This window comes from Camelina sativa, chromosome 9, assembly GCF_000633955.1.
Source record: "Camelina sativa cultivar DH55 chromosome 9, Cs, whole genome shotgun sequence".
In the NCBI taxonomy this organism is placed as follows: domain Eukaryota; kingdom Viridiplantae; phylum Streptophyta; class Magnoliopsida; order Brassicales; family Brassicaceae; genus Camelina; species Camelina sativa.
Window position 1 is genome coordinate 16,706,161 of NC_025693.1, and position 15,706 is coordinate 16,721,866.

The following is a 15,706-nucleotide window of genomic DNA, read 5'->3' on the forward strand; positions in this document are numbered from 1 at the left end:
CAGAGATTAGGATTTCCTGTAACCAGTTAAGGAAGCCAGGTCGGGTTTGTTTGTATGGTTTTTGTCTGGTTTGTTGTATTCAGTTTGGGCCCTAAGGGGATTGTAATGGGCCTAAATTCAGAAATAGCCCATTGAACACTTATTTATTTAAATTGAATACCCTTAAAAAAACACGGAAAAGGAAATTGAGTGTTATTCAAGCTATTAATTAGCACAATATATGTAACTAATGTCGGAATTCTAAAACCAAATGCACATCAGATTTCCGCGACTCAAGCAAGCGAGATTGTGTTGCATATAGCCCAATCAATCTGACAGTAGCGAAAGTCTAAAGCGAGTTAATAACTCCCTAAAAATTTGAACTACATCTATCTTAACATTTTTGAAGTACATTTTTGTGTCATCCTCTCTTATCTTTGTATCCAAACAATGTCCTAACTAAATTATCTACAATCCTTACAACCAAACACAATCATTTCTTTATTTGATAATTTTAATTTTCTAAAATCTATCTACCTAATTTAAAGCAATATGTTATATTAAAATAAGATTCTCCTTTCCCTTTTAATCTTATATTTAATTATTTGGATATTTAATACATAAAGTTAATAAAATTTTAGATTTTTTCAGCATATGATGTGATTTGAATTTTTATAAACAGATATATATTTTAAAAATTGTTTTAGGATTTTTGTAACCAAACAAGTATTTCCAGATATATATTATTTTACATTTGAGTTATTTTAATATAAAATTAATATTTACAATTGAAATTTAAAATAACACACAATAAAATTATATTGTGCGAACGATTTGGATCAATATGAATATAAATTTAGTTATCATTAATTTGGTGTTACACAGATAATTTATCATTTCATTATTTTGCTAACATTATCAATATTAGAATATTAGATATATTAACTTGATTAATTTATGATAATGCAGAGAATAAATTATTTTGCGGTAAACTGTGGGTTAAATCCTATAATTAACAGTCAAATACAATTATATAATCTTACACTAAACAAAACTAACACATAAATATAACTTAAATTTTGATCTATTTGTTATAAATATTTGACTTTTATTTTTTTTCAAAATGCACGGAGTTATTGATTTATAAAACAAACAAAAATTAAAAGAAATAAACATGTGGTGTACCACGGGGTAAATCCTAGTAATTAATTAGAAATCTACTCAATCATATAATATAGTGTCATGTTGCAAATTATAAATCACCAACATATGTTGGAACTAAAAAACTTTAATATATAAAAAAAAAAAAATCAAATTAAAATGTCCAAAGTGAAAATTTTTAAAATGCCTCACACGTTGGCTATATCTATCTATATGTAAAAATTTCAGGATTTTATTATGAATTCTTTCATGCATCCAATTGGTTAATTTTTTTTGCAAGTAAGACTGAGGTTTCTATCGCCACCACTCTCGTTTGTCATTCTTTTATCTTGCGTCACTTCCTCTATTTACACTTGTAGTTGTAGTATACTGTATTTTATTTACAAATCGTTTAGTTTAATTTGGTAGGTTCAAACTTCAAAGCAACTAGAAATTAGCATGGCCTCTTTTCTTGGTTGAAATAAAGTACAAGCGTATTTTAATTTTTTCCCTGACATCGACTTTCATTTTTTTTTCTTTTGACAACGACTTGGGTTGAAGTAGGAAAGTTATCCTTTTAAAGATTTTATGATANTTTTTTTTTTTTTTTTTTTTTGTAGAGATTTTATGATAGTATATGAATCCAATTTTATTTTCCAAAACCTTTAGAAACAATTTATAGTTTTTTTTCTAAATATCAAAAGGGACTAAGTCTCTGATAATCTCCAGTGATCACTCTAGCCATCTATTTTTTTTTTTTTTTGAAGAAAATCAACTTAATATGACAAAACACTTCCTATTATCCCATGATATCTCTACTACACAATCTCAAATATTTGGAAGCAAAATATTTATCTCAGTTAAACTTATGCATTTAAGTTTTAGTAAAAATCAGATTAATAATTATATAAAATATTATAATAGATAATTTATATTTGACATAATTTCATATAATTTTTTTGTGGTATAAATGGTCGCATAGAATACAGTCAAAAAATAATTTTGATAAATGATAAAGGTAGATCGTGGTCAAACCTATAAAATATTTGTTTTTTTTTCTTTTTTCTTAAACGATTTTCAATAATGGCTAACTGATTTTTTTGGTATATGCTTTTATATATAAACAAACATGCTTGTAGTTTGGATACGAAAATTTAAATCAAAGGAAATCAAATCAATAATTCATTCTCGTATGCAAACTCATTTATTTGTTTTCATATGTAAAAACATAACAATTGGATATATAACGTGAACATCAGTATAGAGTAAAATAATAGCAATCTAGTTGTGTATTAGTTGACAGAGATAAACATATGTTAAGATTGAAAATTTCTATTTATTAACTCCTTAAAAGTTTAAAGTACATAATTAATTACAAATCTACCCAATCCTATAATGTAGTGTCATGTTGCAGATTATATATTATATATCACCAACATATGTTGGAACTAAAAACTTTCCTATATTAAAAAAATTTCAAATCAAAAGGCCGGAAGTGAAAATTAAAAAAAGCCTCACACGTTGGCTCTATATGTAAAATTTTCAGGATTTACTATGAATTCTTTCATGCATGCAATTGGTTAGTTTTTTGCAATTAAGCCTGAGGTTTCAATATTGCCACCATCTCCTTTTATCATTCTTTTATCTAGCGTCACATCCTCTATTTACTTGAAGTATATTTTTATTTACTAATCATTTAGTTTGGTCTGTTCAAATTAAAGCAACTAGAAATTAGCGTGGCCACTTTTTTGTGTTGAACTAAGTTGGCGTATTTTCCTATTGATTAGTAACTGTATTTAACTTACGTTCTTTTTTTTTTCTCCCTGACATCGACTTTCATTGTCTTTTCTTTTTTGTCAACGACTTGCGTTGAAGGAGCAAGATGATTTTTTCGGCAATTTTCTTTCAATTTATAACATGTACAAATATTTCTTTAGTTTTCTAAGAAATATTTAAAATGATAACAATAATTTTTTACCAAATGATCGAACTTATTGACTCTTAACTGCTTTTTTTTTGGTCTGTGTGTATCTTAACCTCTAACAGTTTTTAGTACATGGGTTTACTTTGCAATTTCCCCATTCCATGATTTAGCTTCCCACAAATCTAGGAAAGATATTTATGCTATGAAAAAATAATGATTTGAAAAAAAAAACTTTTTTATCAAAGACAATAATGACATATTTTTCTTTATCCAAGACAATAATGTTGAATTGATGTAGTCTAAAGATTTTGGTAGTGGCATTGTGAAAACTACATGTTGTAGTTCACTGATTACAATGTGAGCTAGGTAGACGTGTTGTAGTTTTCAAAATTTTAAAGAGAAAAATAAAATAAAAACAAAAACAAAATCTCTCCCTATAAAAGATACAACCTCTGCATTCTCTAAAATTTAACAAATTGAAAATGTCTAAATCTTATTTTTTCTTGGTTTGTCTCTCTCTCTTGATTATGAAGTTCTGCTCTGCAGAGAATGACCAAGAAAAACAGGTAATTGTTCCCCCTTATCTTCTTTCTTTTTTGTGTTAAAGTTACGTTGTTCCCCCTCATCGTGATATTTTGTTAATCTTACATATATACGACTTATGAGATAATGATGTTGATGATGTTGATCTTGCAGGTGTACATAGTATACCTTGGTGCACTTCCTGCTCTCGTTAACTATGGACCGTTGGCTCATCATACAAGTGTCCTTCAAAAGGTCACCGGAAAAAGGTTATAAATGTTGTAAATGTTGTAAATGTTGTAATACTTATCTATATATAGACGTATTTATATTTTAGTTTTTTGTGTTAAGATAAAAAGCCTACAAGAAAAAGATACTTGATTTCTACAACATTATTGTTACTCACCCGAACATTTATTATATTTTGTATAGCTCTGTTGAGCATCGCTTCGTGACGAACTATAAAAGGAGTTTCACCGGTTTTTCGGCCTGGCTAACTGAATCAGAAAGAGACCAAGTTGAACGTAAGTGCCATCACATTCACATAGATTATACGACTTTGAAAAACGTTTATTTATTAAAATACTACATTAATGAATATACTATATGGTTTGTATAGATACTAGTAATATTTATTTTTCTTGTGTGTGTGTACTGATTTGTAGAACTATCAATGCATCAACCCAACCAACCATTATAAAGAATACGCTGTCGTTTATGAATATTTCATGTACTAGAAACGTCCAGTATTAAACAGTGTCGTTTTTAAGGCTCACAAACGAGAAATCATAGAGTACTTATTGGGATTATGCAGTTTGTAAACTATTATTCTTGTGATTCTTAAAAATTAAAATTAAGATTATGTGTATGTTATAATAATTCATCTTCAAATATTAGGTATGGACGGAGTTGTGTCGGTGTTTCCGAACAGGATACACCAGCTCCAGACGACATCGTCTTGGAACTTTCTCGGTCTCAAGGAAGACGAAAGAGCACACTCAAACTCAACCACCGAAAGCAATATCATCATTGGAGTCATTGATACTGGAATCTGGCCAGAATCGGAAAGCTTTAGCGAGAAAGGCTTTTCTCCTCCTCCTAAGAAATGGAGAGGTGCTTGTGAAGGCGGCAAAAACTTCTCTTGCAACAGGTATGATATGAATCCACTCAAATCGATAGCAATAAATTTTCGTAAAGATGTCAATTTCTAAGTAGAAATGAATGTTAATTTGTTGTGTTACAGCAAGCTTATTGGAGCACGGTACTATGGGATGGAGTCAGCCAGGGACAACGATGGCCATGGGTCACATACGGCATCCACTGCTGCTGGGAACGCTGTGAAGCATGTGAGCTTTTACGGACTTGGAAACGGAACCGCCAGAGGTGGCGTTCCAGCCGCAAGAGTTGCAGTGTACAGCGTATGTGATATTCAAGGGTGCAGAGCTGATAGAATTCTATCTGCATTTGATGATGTAATAGCAGACAACGTTGATCTCATCAGCATCTCCATCTCTCCGTTCACTATTTTACGATTCGAGTTGGACCCAATCGCGATTGGAGCTTTCCATGCCATGGCCAAGGGAATCCTCACAGTGAACTCCGCTGGAAACAGTGGTCCAGCGCGTGGAACGGTCAGAAGCGTTGTACCATGGATCTTGACCGTTGCTGCTAGTAACACGAACCGCGCGTTTGTCACCAAAGTTGTTCTTGGAGATGGCAAGACAGTTGTCGTGAGTACCAAGAAACTCTTTTTTGTTTTAAAGACAACATATTTTGTCCTTTCTTTTAACATTAATACTTGTTGAAAAACAGGGGAAAGCAGTGAACTCGTTTGAACTTAACGGAACAATGTACCCTCTGGTGTACGGAGGATCAGCTTCAAGTAGGTGTGATGCTGCAACCGCTGGGTAACTTCCATCCCAAGACACTTATCTTCATATTTATTTTTGCTCTTCACATAGTAGATTTAAATGGTTTTTGCGGTTTCAGGTTCTGCACACCACATTGTTTAGACACTAAGCGTGTAAAAGGAAAAATTGTGCTATGCAACTCTGCTCAAAATTCAGATGAAGTTCAATCTAAGGGAGCCGTCGCGTCCATTGTTAAGAGCAGCAAAGTAGATTACGCCTTAATCTTCTCTTTTCCAGTCTCGGTCCTCTCGGAAGAGGACTATAACTCTGTCCTCTCCTATATGAACTTGACAAAGTAAACTTCTTCTCTCTGTTTTATTATATTTAATTCTTACAAATTATCCATCTTAAAGCTCGACTTGTTTTGGCTAGAAACCCTAAAGCGACAGTTCTGAAAAGTGAGACGATCTTTAACCAGACAGCTCCCATCACTGCATCCTACTCTTCTCGTGGTCCAAACACTCTCATCCCTGATATCTTGAAGGTACACATAGAAACCATAGAAGATCAATTGACTTGTATTGCTCTCTCTTGTGTCTAATTGAATGTGAATTTGAATTCCAGCCGGATATAACAGCACCAGGAACAGAGATCCTTGCTGCTTATTCTCCTATTGCTCCACCGAGCGAATCAGACACAAGACGTGTAAACTACTCTATCATTAGCGGAACTTCAATGTCTTGTCCGCACATTGCTGGTGTAGCCGCCTACCTAAAGACGTTTCACCCACGCTGGTCTCCTTCCATGATCCAATCATCCATCATGACTACGGGTATGCAAAATAAGGCCCACTCTTGTTTTTTTAGAGTACTCTGCTCATTTTATCTTGGTAACATAACGTTCTTGTATTGCAAGAAAGGGTTTGTCACACTCTGTTTTTTTTTTTGGGTCTCTTGCAGCTCAGCCAATGAATACCTCTACTTCTCCGGCCGATCATATGGCTGAGTTTGCTTATGGAGCTGGCCATGTCAGTCCAATAGCCGCAGTTCACCCTGGACTTGTCTATGAACTTACTATATCCGACCATGTCACCTTCCTTTGTGGCTTGAACTACACGGGAAAGAGTTTAAGACTCATTTCGGGTGAAAACAGCAGTTGCAGTGAAGAACAGAGCCAATCATTACCAAGAAACCTCAACTACCCTTCCATGACGGCTAAAGTCGCAGCAACAGAACCATTCAACCTGACTTTTCGTAGAACAGTCACAAACGTCGGTACGGCAAAGTCGAATTACAAAGCCAAAGTATTCGGAGGATCAAAACTCACAATCAAGGTCGTTCCAGATTCCTTGTCTCTGAAGTCTATGTACCAGAAGAGGTCTTTCACGGTTACGGTTTCAGGCCAAGGTCCCGAAGCTGACAAACTTGAGTCAGCACAGTTGATATGGTCTGATGGAGCCCATTCTGTGAAAAGCCCTATCGTTATTTATGCTACGAACTAATGTGTCAAAATCAGTGGATATGTCTCTACAAAACTATGATTAATAATAACATTTATGCTACGACTACGAACTAATGTGTCAGAACCAGTTGGTATCTCTATAAAACTATAATTGAATATGATGTTTCTGGTTCTCCACTCCAAGTTAGATTTTAAAGAAAAGTTAACAAAGCGAAGCAGCTTGAAACGCTGTCGTTTTGTAAGTGATACAGTCATACAGAGGAGAGACGACGATTCAAAGTTCACACCTTGGAGAGTCTTACGACCCGAGAGAGAGAGAGAGAGAGAGATGATAGCAATTCGCGTCTTCTCGCGAAAAATCCCAGCTTTCGCATCGATCTTCTTTCAAAACCTAACTAGAAACCCATCAATTCATCGGATTTCATTCTCGAATCTAAAACCCAAGACGCTACTTCACCCGATTCCGCCGAAACCTTTCACTGTCTTTGTTTCTCGGTTCCATGACGGGAGACCAAGAGGTCCTCTCTGGAGAGGGAAGAAACTGATCGGGAAAGAAGCCCTTTTCGTGATTCTGGGTCTCAAGAGATTGAAAGAAGACGACGAGAAGCTTGAGAAGTTTATAAAAACCCATGTTTTCAGATTGCTGAAATTAGATATGTTAGCTGTTATCGGCGAGCTTGAACGACAAGAAGAGACTGCGTTAGCTATCAAGGTGGGTTCTTTACTTGACAATTTCTTGATAGCGTCAATTTTTATTTGCTTCGGCTTAAATTTAGTTTGATTCCATGTTTTGTGGGAAATGATTGATCTGTGTTGATTACTACGATCGTGTTTACGTTTCTTTATAGTTTGATTGCAATGTTCTGTGTTTCTGTTCTACAAAAATGGAGTCAGTTTTTGTTAAATACAGAGTTTCATGGAGGTGCACATGAACTGTTCGACGAAATGTCTGAACAGAGCTGACTTTAGTGTAGTTGTATGCTTAAGTTTTGAGACCTTCCTTTGTAGCTCATATACCTACGTATATTCATGTGGTTCTGTGTTTTTCCTAGTTTGTAGCTCTTAGGGTCATGCATTTTTGTTGATGATTGGCTTCTTCAACTTATTACAGATGTTTGAGGTGATCCAGAAGCAGGAATGGTACCAACCTGATGTGTTTATGTACAAGGACCTTATTGTATCCTTAGCAAAGAGTAAAAGAATGGATGAAGCAATGGCGTTGTGGGAGAAGATGAAGAAAGAGAACCTCTTTCCAGATTCTCAGACTTATACTGAGGTTATCAGAGGATTTCTGAGAGATGGATGTCCCGCTGATGCCATGAATGTGTATGAAGACATGTTGAAGTCTCCAGATCCTCCGGAAGAGTTGCCGTTTAGGGTTCTGTTGAAAGGACTTCTGCCGCATCCGCTTCTTAGAAACAAAGTGAAGAAAGATTTCGAAGAGTTGTTCCCTGAGAAACATGCTTATGATCCACCAGAAGAGATATTTGGTAGATGCTGAGGTGTGTATGCACATAACTCTACTCTTCTATCTCAGGCTTCTCAGTGTTTCTCAAATTGTTCTCTTTGATTTAGTGTTCCTCTCCACTTATGAAGTTTTAGTCTTTTGGCAATTTAAAGTAGTTAAATCAAATCATGTTGTAGATCAGTCTTAGTCTTGAATTGAACCAGTGAGTAACGATAAATGTTTGCGACTGTTATTCATCCGTGACTTGTGTGCATCATGCAGGCTCTGAACAATAGCAACATGGGAAGTCTATCTTGATCAAGATCCAGTATGTGTGATGTTGAACAAGTATCAGTAGATCTGAGCAAGTGGCGTAACAAACTGTTACATCACAAGACAAAAGACTTAGTTAAATGAACCCAGGTTATGTAGCGACTTCTAGTCCTTATTATGATGCTTTATAATATTAGGCAAAGACCAAACTTTTGTGAATCCATCATCTTTCTTTATGTAGCGACTTCTATTCCTTGTTCTGATGCTTCATAATATTAGTCCATGACCAAACTTTGTGAATCCATCATCTTTATAGTAAAGATTCTAAGTTGACAACATTTCTACTTTTTCCACATTTATCTTATCTGGCCTCTCATGTTGTTGAAGGGTTCTCTTATCATTCTAACTTCATGAACAACTTAATAAAAGTTTATTATTATTGATTTCTGAAATGATGCTTGTCCTTGTGGGCGTGCCGGAGTGGTTATCGGGCATGACTAGAAATCATGTGGGCTTTGCCCGCGCAGGTTCGAATCCTGCCGCTCACGTTTTTTGTTTTCAGTACCTTTTTTTTGGTCATACATGAACATTGCCAAATCAATTTGAGTATTTACAATAATATCTGGATAATCTGAATAATATATTATACATAACTTCACCTTGTTCAAAAAGTAAGAACTGATATAAACATTATGGCATCATCCACTTGACGAGACAAGAAGAACATTTTTAATTTGGGATCAAAGATATTTGACCATTCTTTATTAATGTGACATTACTGGTGAAATCTATGAAAACGATGTTAAGATCTTCCGCCAAATCTTCTTTTTGAAAACAATTAAGACACCAGTGGACTAAATAAGCTCAAGTACAATTGTGTTTGGCTCTTTGTGATCAACAAAGGTTGGAAACATACAGAAAATGTAAATATTTTCTAAATCAACATAGTGGTGGGGGACTAAGTCTAAAAGCGGTAAAAGGTTTAAGTTTTTGTTCTTTGACTTCTTATATTATCATTGTAGCATTGTCTATTTGCCTATATATACACCCATGATCCTGTTGTGGCTATACACCTCAATACCTCATCACACTATCTTCTTCTACATCATTCATCATCATCTCTTTTCATTTCCTTCTAAGTGATTAGTAATAACACATTTGTCTTAGTAATAATGGAGGGTAAAGGACGAGTTGGATCATCATCGTCTTCTTCCTTCACCGCTCAACTCTTTGGCCCCAAGGAATCTACTTCCTCTGCCAACTTCAACTCCATTTTCCCTCCTCCTTCCAAGGTTCTATTACCATCCTCTCTTTTTATAGATTACTCTTTCTGATTGATTCTTGAAGTTCAGTTATCCTTTTCCTTTTTTTTTTCGAGTTTTCAGGGAACAGCAAGAAACATCCTAAGCTCCAAACATGGGTCCCTAGGTCAGTGGAAAGGCCTTTCTCCCACTGTTTTTTTTTTCCTATAAGACCTCAAAAAACTTGTCTCCCTTCTTGAAACAATTAATAATAAGCTAAGTTTTGTTAGACAGTGTTCTGATTCATTTGGAAAACTTGTCATTCTTGCTTTCAAAAATGGCTCAAGTTGTTTCATTTGGTTTGGTACTGAGTCAATCAAGAACATGAAGAACACAATCAAGATTGGTTCAAAATGCTTCTCATTTCTTGAAAATAAGCAAAAACCATACCATTCTTACAGATGATATCAGAAGAAACTCTAAATTACTCTGTTTTCTTCATCCATAATAAACAAGATTGCAAATTTAGCTATCTCATGCCAAAAACGGCTGAGAAAAACTCCATTTTTGCATTGAGATTCACTTTTCTTTTGCCAAGATAACAATTCCAATCCGGGTGGTCTAATGAATACATTATCTCGTTGGTTTTGGTGGTTTCTTCACAGAAAAACCTAAAGAATCTTCATCCTGCAATCTAAGTTCATCTCTTTACTACGGTGGTCAAGAGGTTTACTCTCAGTCCACACAGAACTATACTTACCCTCCAGTGAGTTATCATCCATCTGTTTTCCTACATGATTCATGCATGCAACTTTGATGTTTGATTATTTTTAAGAAGCGACAAAATCTCTGACTTTGCAAAACGTTGAATCAATCAGATTAACAAGGATCAGGAGAGAGACAACAATGATACCAACTCGTCGGACGCCTCAAGAGGAAACTGGTGGCAAGGTATTATATACCCCAACCAGATAATTTTGTTACAAAATTCATGTCTTGGTTTGTTTTCCTTCTAACATTTTCCCCCCATCTCGCCGTTTTCTTAGGATCACTATATTATTAGAGTCTTTCCAACCAGGCGTCTCCTAGAAGAAGAACATCAAGTTGAAACAGAAGAATTTTGATCCGTTGTTTGTTCTTAAGAAACTGTTTCAATGATGTCCTGTTTGTCTCTCTGTCTTATGTTAAACAAAAGATTAGATCTTTATACTTCAAGAAACATTACTGAAACTTAAGTAAAATAACAGAGGATTCTATCCTGGATACAGAACTGATCGAATCTGAAACTCAAAGCTATTAAAAACAATTGATGTACACACCCAAAAAAGGGTTAATAAAGAAATGCGTAGAGAACAAGAAACACATAGATAACAAGTGCGGAAGGAACAAGCACAACAAGAGGAACAATAGCCGCAAGTGCATGAAAGCTTCTCTTACACTCCAAAGGTCCAAGTTTAATCTGAACAAGATCCACTAACGCCATTGTCAAGAACCCACATCCCAAAACCGACGCAACACACGAAGCAACGATCCCAACCCTCAAAGCAGCCAGGTTCACACGGCCTTCTCCGGCATTTAACACACGCGTCTCATCCTCCTCCACCACAACGTTCCCGTTCCTTGTTGGTGTTGTTGTTGCTGTTGTTGTTGTTGTCCTGATTGCTTGCTTGAGCGACATAGCGATGAGGCTGGAAAAGAGGAAGAAGCTGAAGGAGTAAACATGGCTTGAGACTAACCTCTCCGCTAATGCATTTCCTTTTGCGGCGATACACCTGCGGAGATGTTGGCTCTCGGCCGCTGAGGAGGATGAAACAGGGAAAGTGATGTTTCCACTTGTGGTGAGACCGAGGAAAAGAGCAAGCGAGAAGAGGGAATTAACGTTAACGATCCCGTCTAAAGCCGTGACGTGGATAAGCGTCGTTGGGAGGAGCCGTCTGCGGAGAAACTCTACGGCGCCGGTGGAAATTGCCATTAACTTTGAATTGTTTAAGCTATCTATACACAAGATGAATAATAGTACATAATTTTTGAGAGAAACAGAGATTAAAATTAATGACTAAAGAAAGGTTAGCTTTTAGTTGTTACTTTGAGGGAGAGACTGTGGGAAAATGTGTGTTAGCGTCAAAGCTAAGTATTGCGTGTCGTCTCCGCTGAGGAAAACGACGGACATGTAATGATGGGCAACGTGAATTGAACCACAAGGTACAAAAACTTTTTAGGCTTTGTATCGATACGTCGCCGTATGAGTCAAATTTATTACTATTCTCCTTTGTAAGGCTATCGATACATACGTCGTCGAACACTATTTTCTAAAGTTAAAATCATTTTACGAAGATCTATTCTGATTTGGAAAAATGACAACAAAACCCATCATATGGTATATATAACTTGTCTTTTAGGCCAAAGATATATAATTCGGATCAATAACCGTTCTTAATTAAATGATTTTTGTTCTCTAATTTCATTTCCGGATGAATGGACTCGGAAACCATTAACCAAATACTCTGTGTCTTTTTTACTAATTCAAATTCTAGAAATCAATTTGTTTTGAAAATATACATTTTTCAGGTTTTCTATGTATTTGTTATATTTATTGATGATAAATTGTAAACTTCATTTTGTTTTGGTTTGTTTGTTTGTTTTTTTTTTTTTTTGTTAAAGTAAACTTCATTTTGTTATTATTGATTTATATTTATTAATTTTGTTAATCATAAAAAAATGGTGGGGATTCCAGGTTTAGTTCAGTATTGGTTTGTGTTCGATTCTGTTTGGTTTTCATAAAACTCAACCTCAGTCAGTTTGATTTGGTTTTTGTTTACTTCGATTTAGTTTGTTTGATTCTATTCCGTTAAAAAAAAAACTAATTAATGTGATTAAATTATTGAAAAAATGTGTTTACTGTAATCTCTTAAAACTAGATTTACAGACTTTTAAAAATTGTTTTACAAAATTTAATCCTATTACCTAACGATATATTCAGTTATTCTTTTACTAAACTATTTATTTGACATACAAGTAAGACCTTTATGTTAAATCTGTGGTAGCTTTTCTCTCTAGTGCAGTTATGAATATTGTTGGACTACTTTGAGAAGTTCTAAACCAAGAATTTAATGAGTCAACAATTTCCTCAACCAATACCACAAAAGAAAAAAAAAAAGTAATGTCATAGACCTATTTGAATTTTATTTTGAAAACTAAGTTACTATTCAAGTGTTATAATTTTATCATCAAATTCTTAATACTCCGTCAAATAAGAAGAGGTATGATGCATTTTTTATCATGAAAATAAGGTAAACATATATATTTAGGGGATTTTTTTTTTTCTTTCTTTTGAAAATCTATTTAGGGGATATTCTAATATAACGAATGTTTGTACTACACAAAAAAAATTAACAAGTCAAACCATGATGTACTTGTACTACAGTACAACACATTACACATATACATTTAAGAAAACACAATAAATACGAACCTATTCTCTCTTAAAACTTTTGTCTATGAACAGAATCCATCATAATACCTATATACCATTTTAGTAAACATGGATCACGATAACATGCATATGCCACCACCATCATCATCATCATCGATGTCGAATCATACCAAACCACACATGATGATGATGCACATGACATTCTTCTGGGGCAAGAACACGGAGGTTCTCTTCTCCGGCTGGCCCGGGACTAGCTCCGGCATGTACGCTCTTTGTCTCGTCGTTGTCTTCTTTCTCGCTGTGATTTCCGAGTGGCTCGCCCAGTCTCCTTTCCTCCGTGCGGATAGCTCCACCAGCCGCGCCGCTGGGCTTTCTCAGACAGCCGTGTATACACTCAAGACTGGCCTGTCGTATTTGGTGATGCTCGCTGTTATGTCCTTTAACGCTGGCGTTTTCATCGTTGCTATCGCCGGATATGCCGTGGGTTTCTTTTTCTTTGGAAGCACTGCTTTCAAGAAACCATCCGATGACCGGAAAACCGCCGAGCTCCTCCCGCCGTCGTCAGGCTGCCTTTGCTAACAATTTTTTTTTTTTTTCTTATAAAGAACTTTTCCTTTTGTGTGTGCATGGTTGGCTTAAAAAAACAAAGAAAAAAAATTAATATTTCATTTTGGTTAAGTCGATCTAATATTAGTGGACGTTAAATATTTTCAATCCATGTTACTTAGGTTACAAATAGAATCACACAATTAATTCCACAGGTCCATGGATAATTTGACTAAAGTTTTTGGAATTTTATGAAACGACATAGAATTCCATTCAAATTTTGAAGATGTCACTTTTAATTTCATGTATTATTGTGGTTAATAGTTGACCAAAAAAAAATTGCATATATAGATAAGAAATTTTGAACCACAAATTTATGATAACAAATGCTGTCCATTAAAAGTACGTACTCCCATGTATAACCACCCCCATTGGTTTTAAGTTATAAACCCTGCGTCTCTGCCAGTGAGAATGTGAACTTTCATTGATAAAAAAAAAATACATTTTTCAAAAATATACTGTGGACTCTATTATATGTGACATAATAAATTGATCATATGTAAATTTTGTCAAGTCATCTATATGACTCGTAAGATCGGTCGGTCGGATTGATTTCAATCGGTGTAGATCTAAAACCTTACATATGTTTCTTTGTTTTGTAATCTGATTTCATGAAGTTTAAACCTTTTTTTTTCTTTGTTTTGTAATCTAATTTTATGAAATTCAAAAGGAAAGCATGAAGAATAAAGAGCCGTCCAAAACAAAAGAACAAGTGATGCAATTATAAGAATAGTCCATGCACTATCCAATTACATGTAGAACTCTTTTATAGAACTGATATCGCAAAAAGTTTTATAATTACGCCGTCTCTGTAGGCCTTCTCGCTATTAAGAAATTACGAAAAATAACAAGATTGAAAAAAAAAAACTAGGCACCTTCGTTGACAAAACAATTAATAAATAGACAATATCTTCAGCTTAGCAATGCCAATAATTTAGTAAAGGTCAAACAAAAAACAAGTAATACTAGTAGCCAGTATACGTACGTACCACGAGAACGGGCAAGGTTCACGCCTTTTTTCTTAGGAAAGTAAATGGTTCGATTCCGAGAGATTTTTTTTTTTTTTTTCAACAAAAGAAATCAGCTCAGTTGAGCCAATTTGAGGGTAAATTGTTTACAAATAAAATAGGATGCGGATTAGAACGCGCTCGGCGTGCCAAGGAATCCGCTCGTACATTAGCATTTCTAGATATCTGAACCAAAGAGAAAGGAGAGAACTCCTCCCTGTCAGTCTTGATATCTTCTAGGTATGTTGCAAAGGCTGGCCTATCCTGAGGCGAAGACACCATCTTCATCAAGTCGGAGCAGTCCGTGTAGAAGACTACCTCCCGGAAATCATGTCCAATCATGCATCGCATCGCCCAAATAAAAGGTTCAACTTCAGCATGTAACGGAGACAGACTACGCTGGTAATTGGTTGCGCCGTGAATCGGTGGTGACCCTTGAGATGAAGTACAAACCCACCCTGCACCTGCAAAAACATCTGTTGCTTTCCAAGAACCATCCACAAAGCATCGATGCCCTGAAAAACCGACGGAAAGGAAACATCACACCCCCCAGCCCGAGGAAGCCGCCCGCCAGGAGAAGAGGGAAACTCGTCCGACTCTGCCTCCACCTGTGCCTGCTGCCAAGTTTGTGCTTCCCCAACCGCCACCCGAACAATCTCATCAGGTCGTTCAACCTGATTCTCAAAAACCCGAGCATTCCATATATACCACATTATCCAAGGAAATGCTGCAATGTGTGATCCCAGGTTTGTAGAACCCAAAAAATGATCCACATTTGCAAAAACAGACTCCGTAGGGAAGTGCTGTGGCCCCACGGGAACGT

The 15,706-nt window shown here is 35.4% G+C and overlaps 5 protein-coding genes and 1 non-coding gene across 7 annotated transcripts; 5 read left to right on the top strand and 1 right to left on the bottom strand.

The window, feature by feature from the left end:
- LOC104711153 (subtilisin-like protease SBT4.5) lies at positions 3,530-7,032 on the top strand. 2 transcript variants are annotated; one of them, XM_019229728.1, is made up of 10 exons: positions 3,530-3,609; positions 3,740-3,834; positions 3,998-4,089; positions 4,463-4,715; positions 4,809-5,295; positions 5,378-5,447; positions 5,578-5,770; positions 5,848-5,959; positions 6,040-6,247; positions 6,375-7,032. In XM_019229728.1, exons 1-10 carry the CDS (start codon positions 3,571-3,573, stop codon positions 6,914-6,916), a joined length of 2,091 nt encoding a protein of 696 aa, XP_019085273.1. In that variant the 5' UTR covers positions 3,530-3,570; the 3' UTR covers positions 6,917-7,032. The 2 variants fall into 2 exon arrangements, with proteins under 2 accessions (XP_019085273.1, XP_019085272.1); XM_019229727.1 differs by lacking the exon at positions 3,530-3,609 and having other exon boundaries at positions 3,725-3,834; positions 5,378-5,472; positions 5,555-5,770.
- On the top strand, positions 7,098-8,934 carry LOC104711154 (pentatricopeptide repeat-containing protein At3g46870). Its single transcript, XM_010427835.2, has 3 exons — positions 7,098-7,588; positions 7,988-8,378; positions 8,606-8,934. Exons 1-2 carry the CDS (start codon positions 7,205-7,207, stop codon positions 8,375-8,377), a joined length of 774 nt encoding a protein of 257 aa, XP_010426137.1. The 5' UTR covers positions 7,098-7,204; the 3' UTR covers position 8,378; positions 8,606-8,934.
- TRNAS-AGA lies at positions 9,063-9,144 on the top strand. The gene has a single exon. It is a non-coding gene; the product is annotated as a tRNA-Ser (tRNA).
- On the top strand, positions 9,648-11,044 carry LOC104711155. Its single transcript, XM_010427836.2, has 5 exons — positions 9,648-9,888; positions 9,982-10,024; positions 10,503-10,603; positions 10,716-10,788; positions 10,884-11,044. The coding sequence occupies exons 1-5, from the start codon at positions 9,769-9,771 to the stop codon at positions 10,898-10,900; spliced, it is 354 nt and encodes a 117-aa protein (XP_010426138.1). The 5' UTR covers positions 9,648-9,768; the 3' UTR covers positions 10,901-11,044.
- Positions 11,048-11,946, bottom strand: LOC104711156. Its single transcript, XM_010427837.2, has one exon. The coding sequence runs from the start codon at positions 11,807-11,809 to the stop codon at positions 11,168-11,170; it is 642 nt and encodes a 213-aa protein (XP_010426139.1). The 5' UTR covers positions 11,810-11,946; the 3' UTR covers positions 11,048-11,167.
- LOC104711157 (copper transporter 2) lies at positions 13,197-14,009 on the top strand. The gene has a single exon (XM_010427838.2). It carries the CDS (start codon positions 13,379-13,381, stop codon positions 13,847-13,849), a length of 471 nt encoding a protein of 156 aa, XP_010426140.1. The 5' UTR covers positions 13,197-13,378; the 3' UTR covers positions 13,850-14,009.

Coding starts and splice junctions, on each gene's coding strand:
- LOC104711153 (XM_019229727.1), top strand. CDS start 3,725: ATGTTGATCTTGCAGGTGTACATAGTATACCTTGGTGCACTTCCTGCT. Junction 4,090..4,462: donor AGAAAGAGACCAAGTTGAAC/GTAAGTGCCATC, acceptor TTCAAATATTAG/GTATGGACGGAGTTGTGTCG. Junction 5,771..5,847: donor TCCTATATGAACTTGACAAA/GTAAACTTCTTC, acceptor TGTTTTGGCTAG/AAACCCTAAAGCGACAGTTC.
- LOC104711154 (XM_010427835.2), top strand. CDS start 7,205: ATGATAGCAATTCGCGTCTTCTCGCGAAAAATCCCAGCTTTCGCATCG. Junction 7,589..7,987: donor AGACTGCGTTAGCTATCAAG/GTGGGTTCTTTA, acceptor AACTTATTACAG/ATGTTTGAGGTGATCCAGAA.
- LOC104711155 (XM_010427836.2), top strand. CDS start 9,769: ATGGAGGGTAAAGGACGAGTTGGATCATCATCGTCTTCTTCCTTCACC. Junction 9,889..9,981: donor TTTTCCCTCCTCCTTCCAAG/GTTCTATTACCA, acceptor TCGAGTTTTCAG/GGAACAGCAAGAAACATCCT. Junction 10,025..10,502: donor CTCCAAACATGGGTCCCTAG/GTCAGTGGAAAG, acceptor GTTTCTTCACAG/AAAAACCTAAAGAATCTTCA.
- LOC104711156 (XM_010427837.2), bottom strand. CDS start 11,809: ATGGCAATTTCCACCGGCGCCGTAGAGTTTCTCCGCAGACGGCTCCTC.
- LOC104711157 (XM_010427838.2), top strand. CDS start 13,379: ATGGATCACGATAACATGCATATGCCACCACCATCATCATCATCATCG.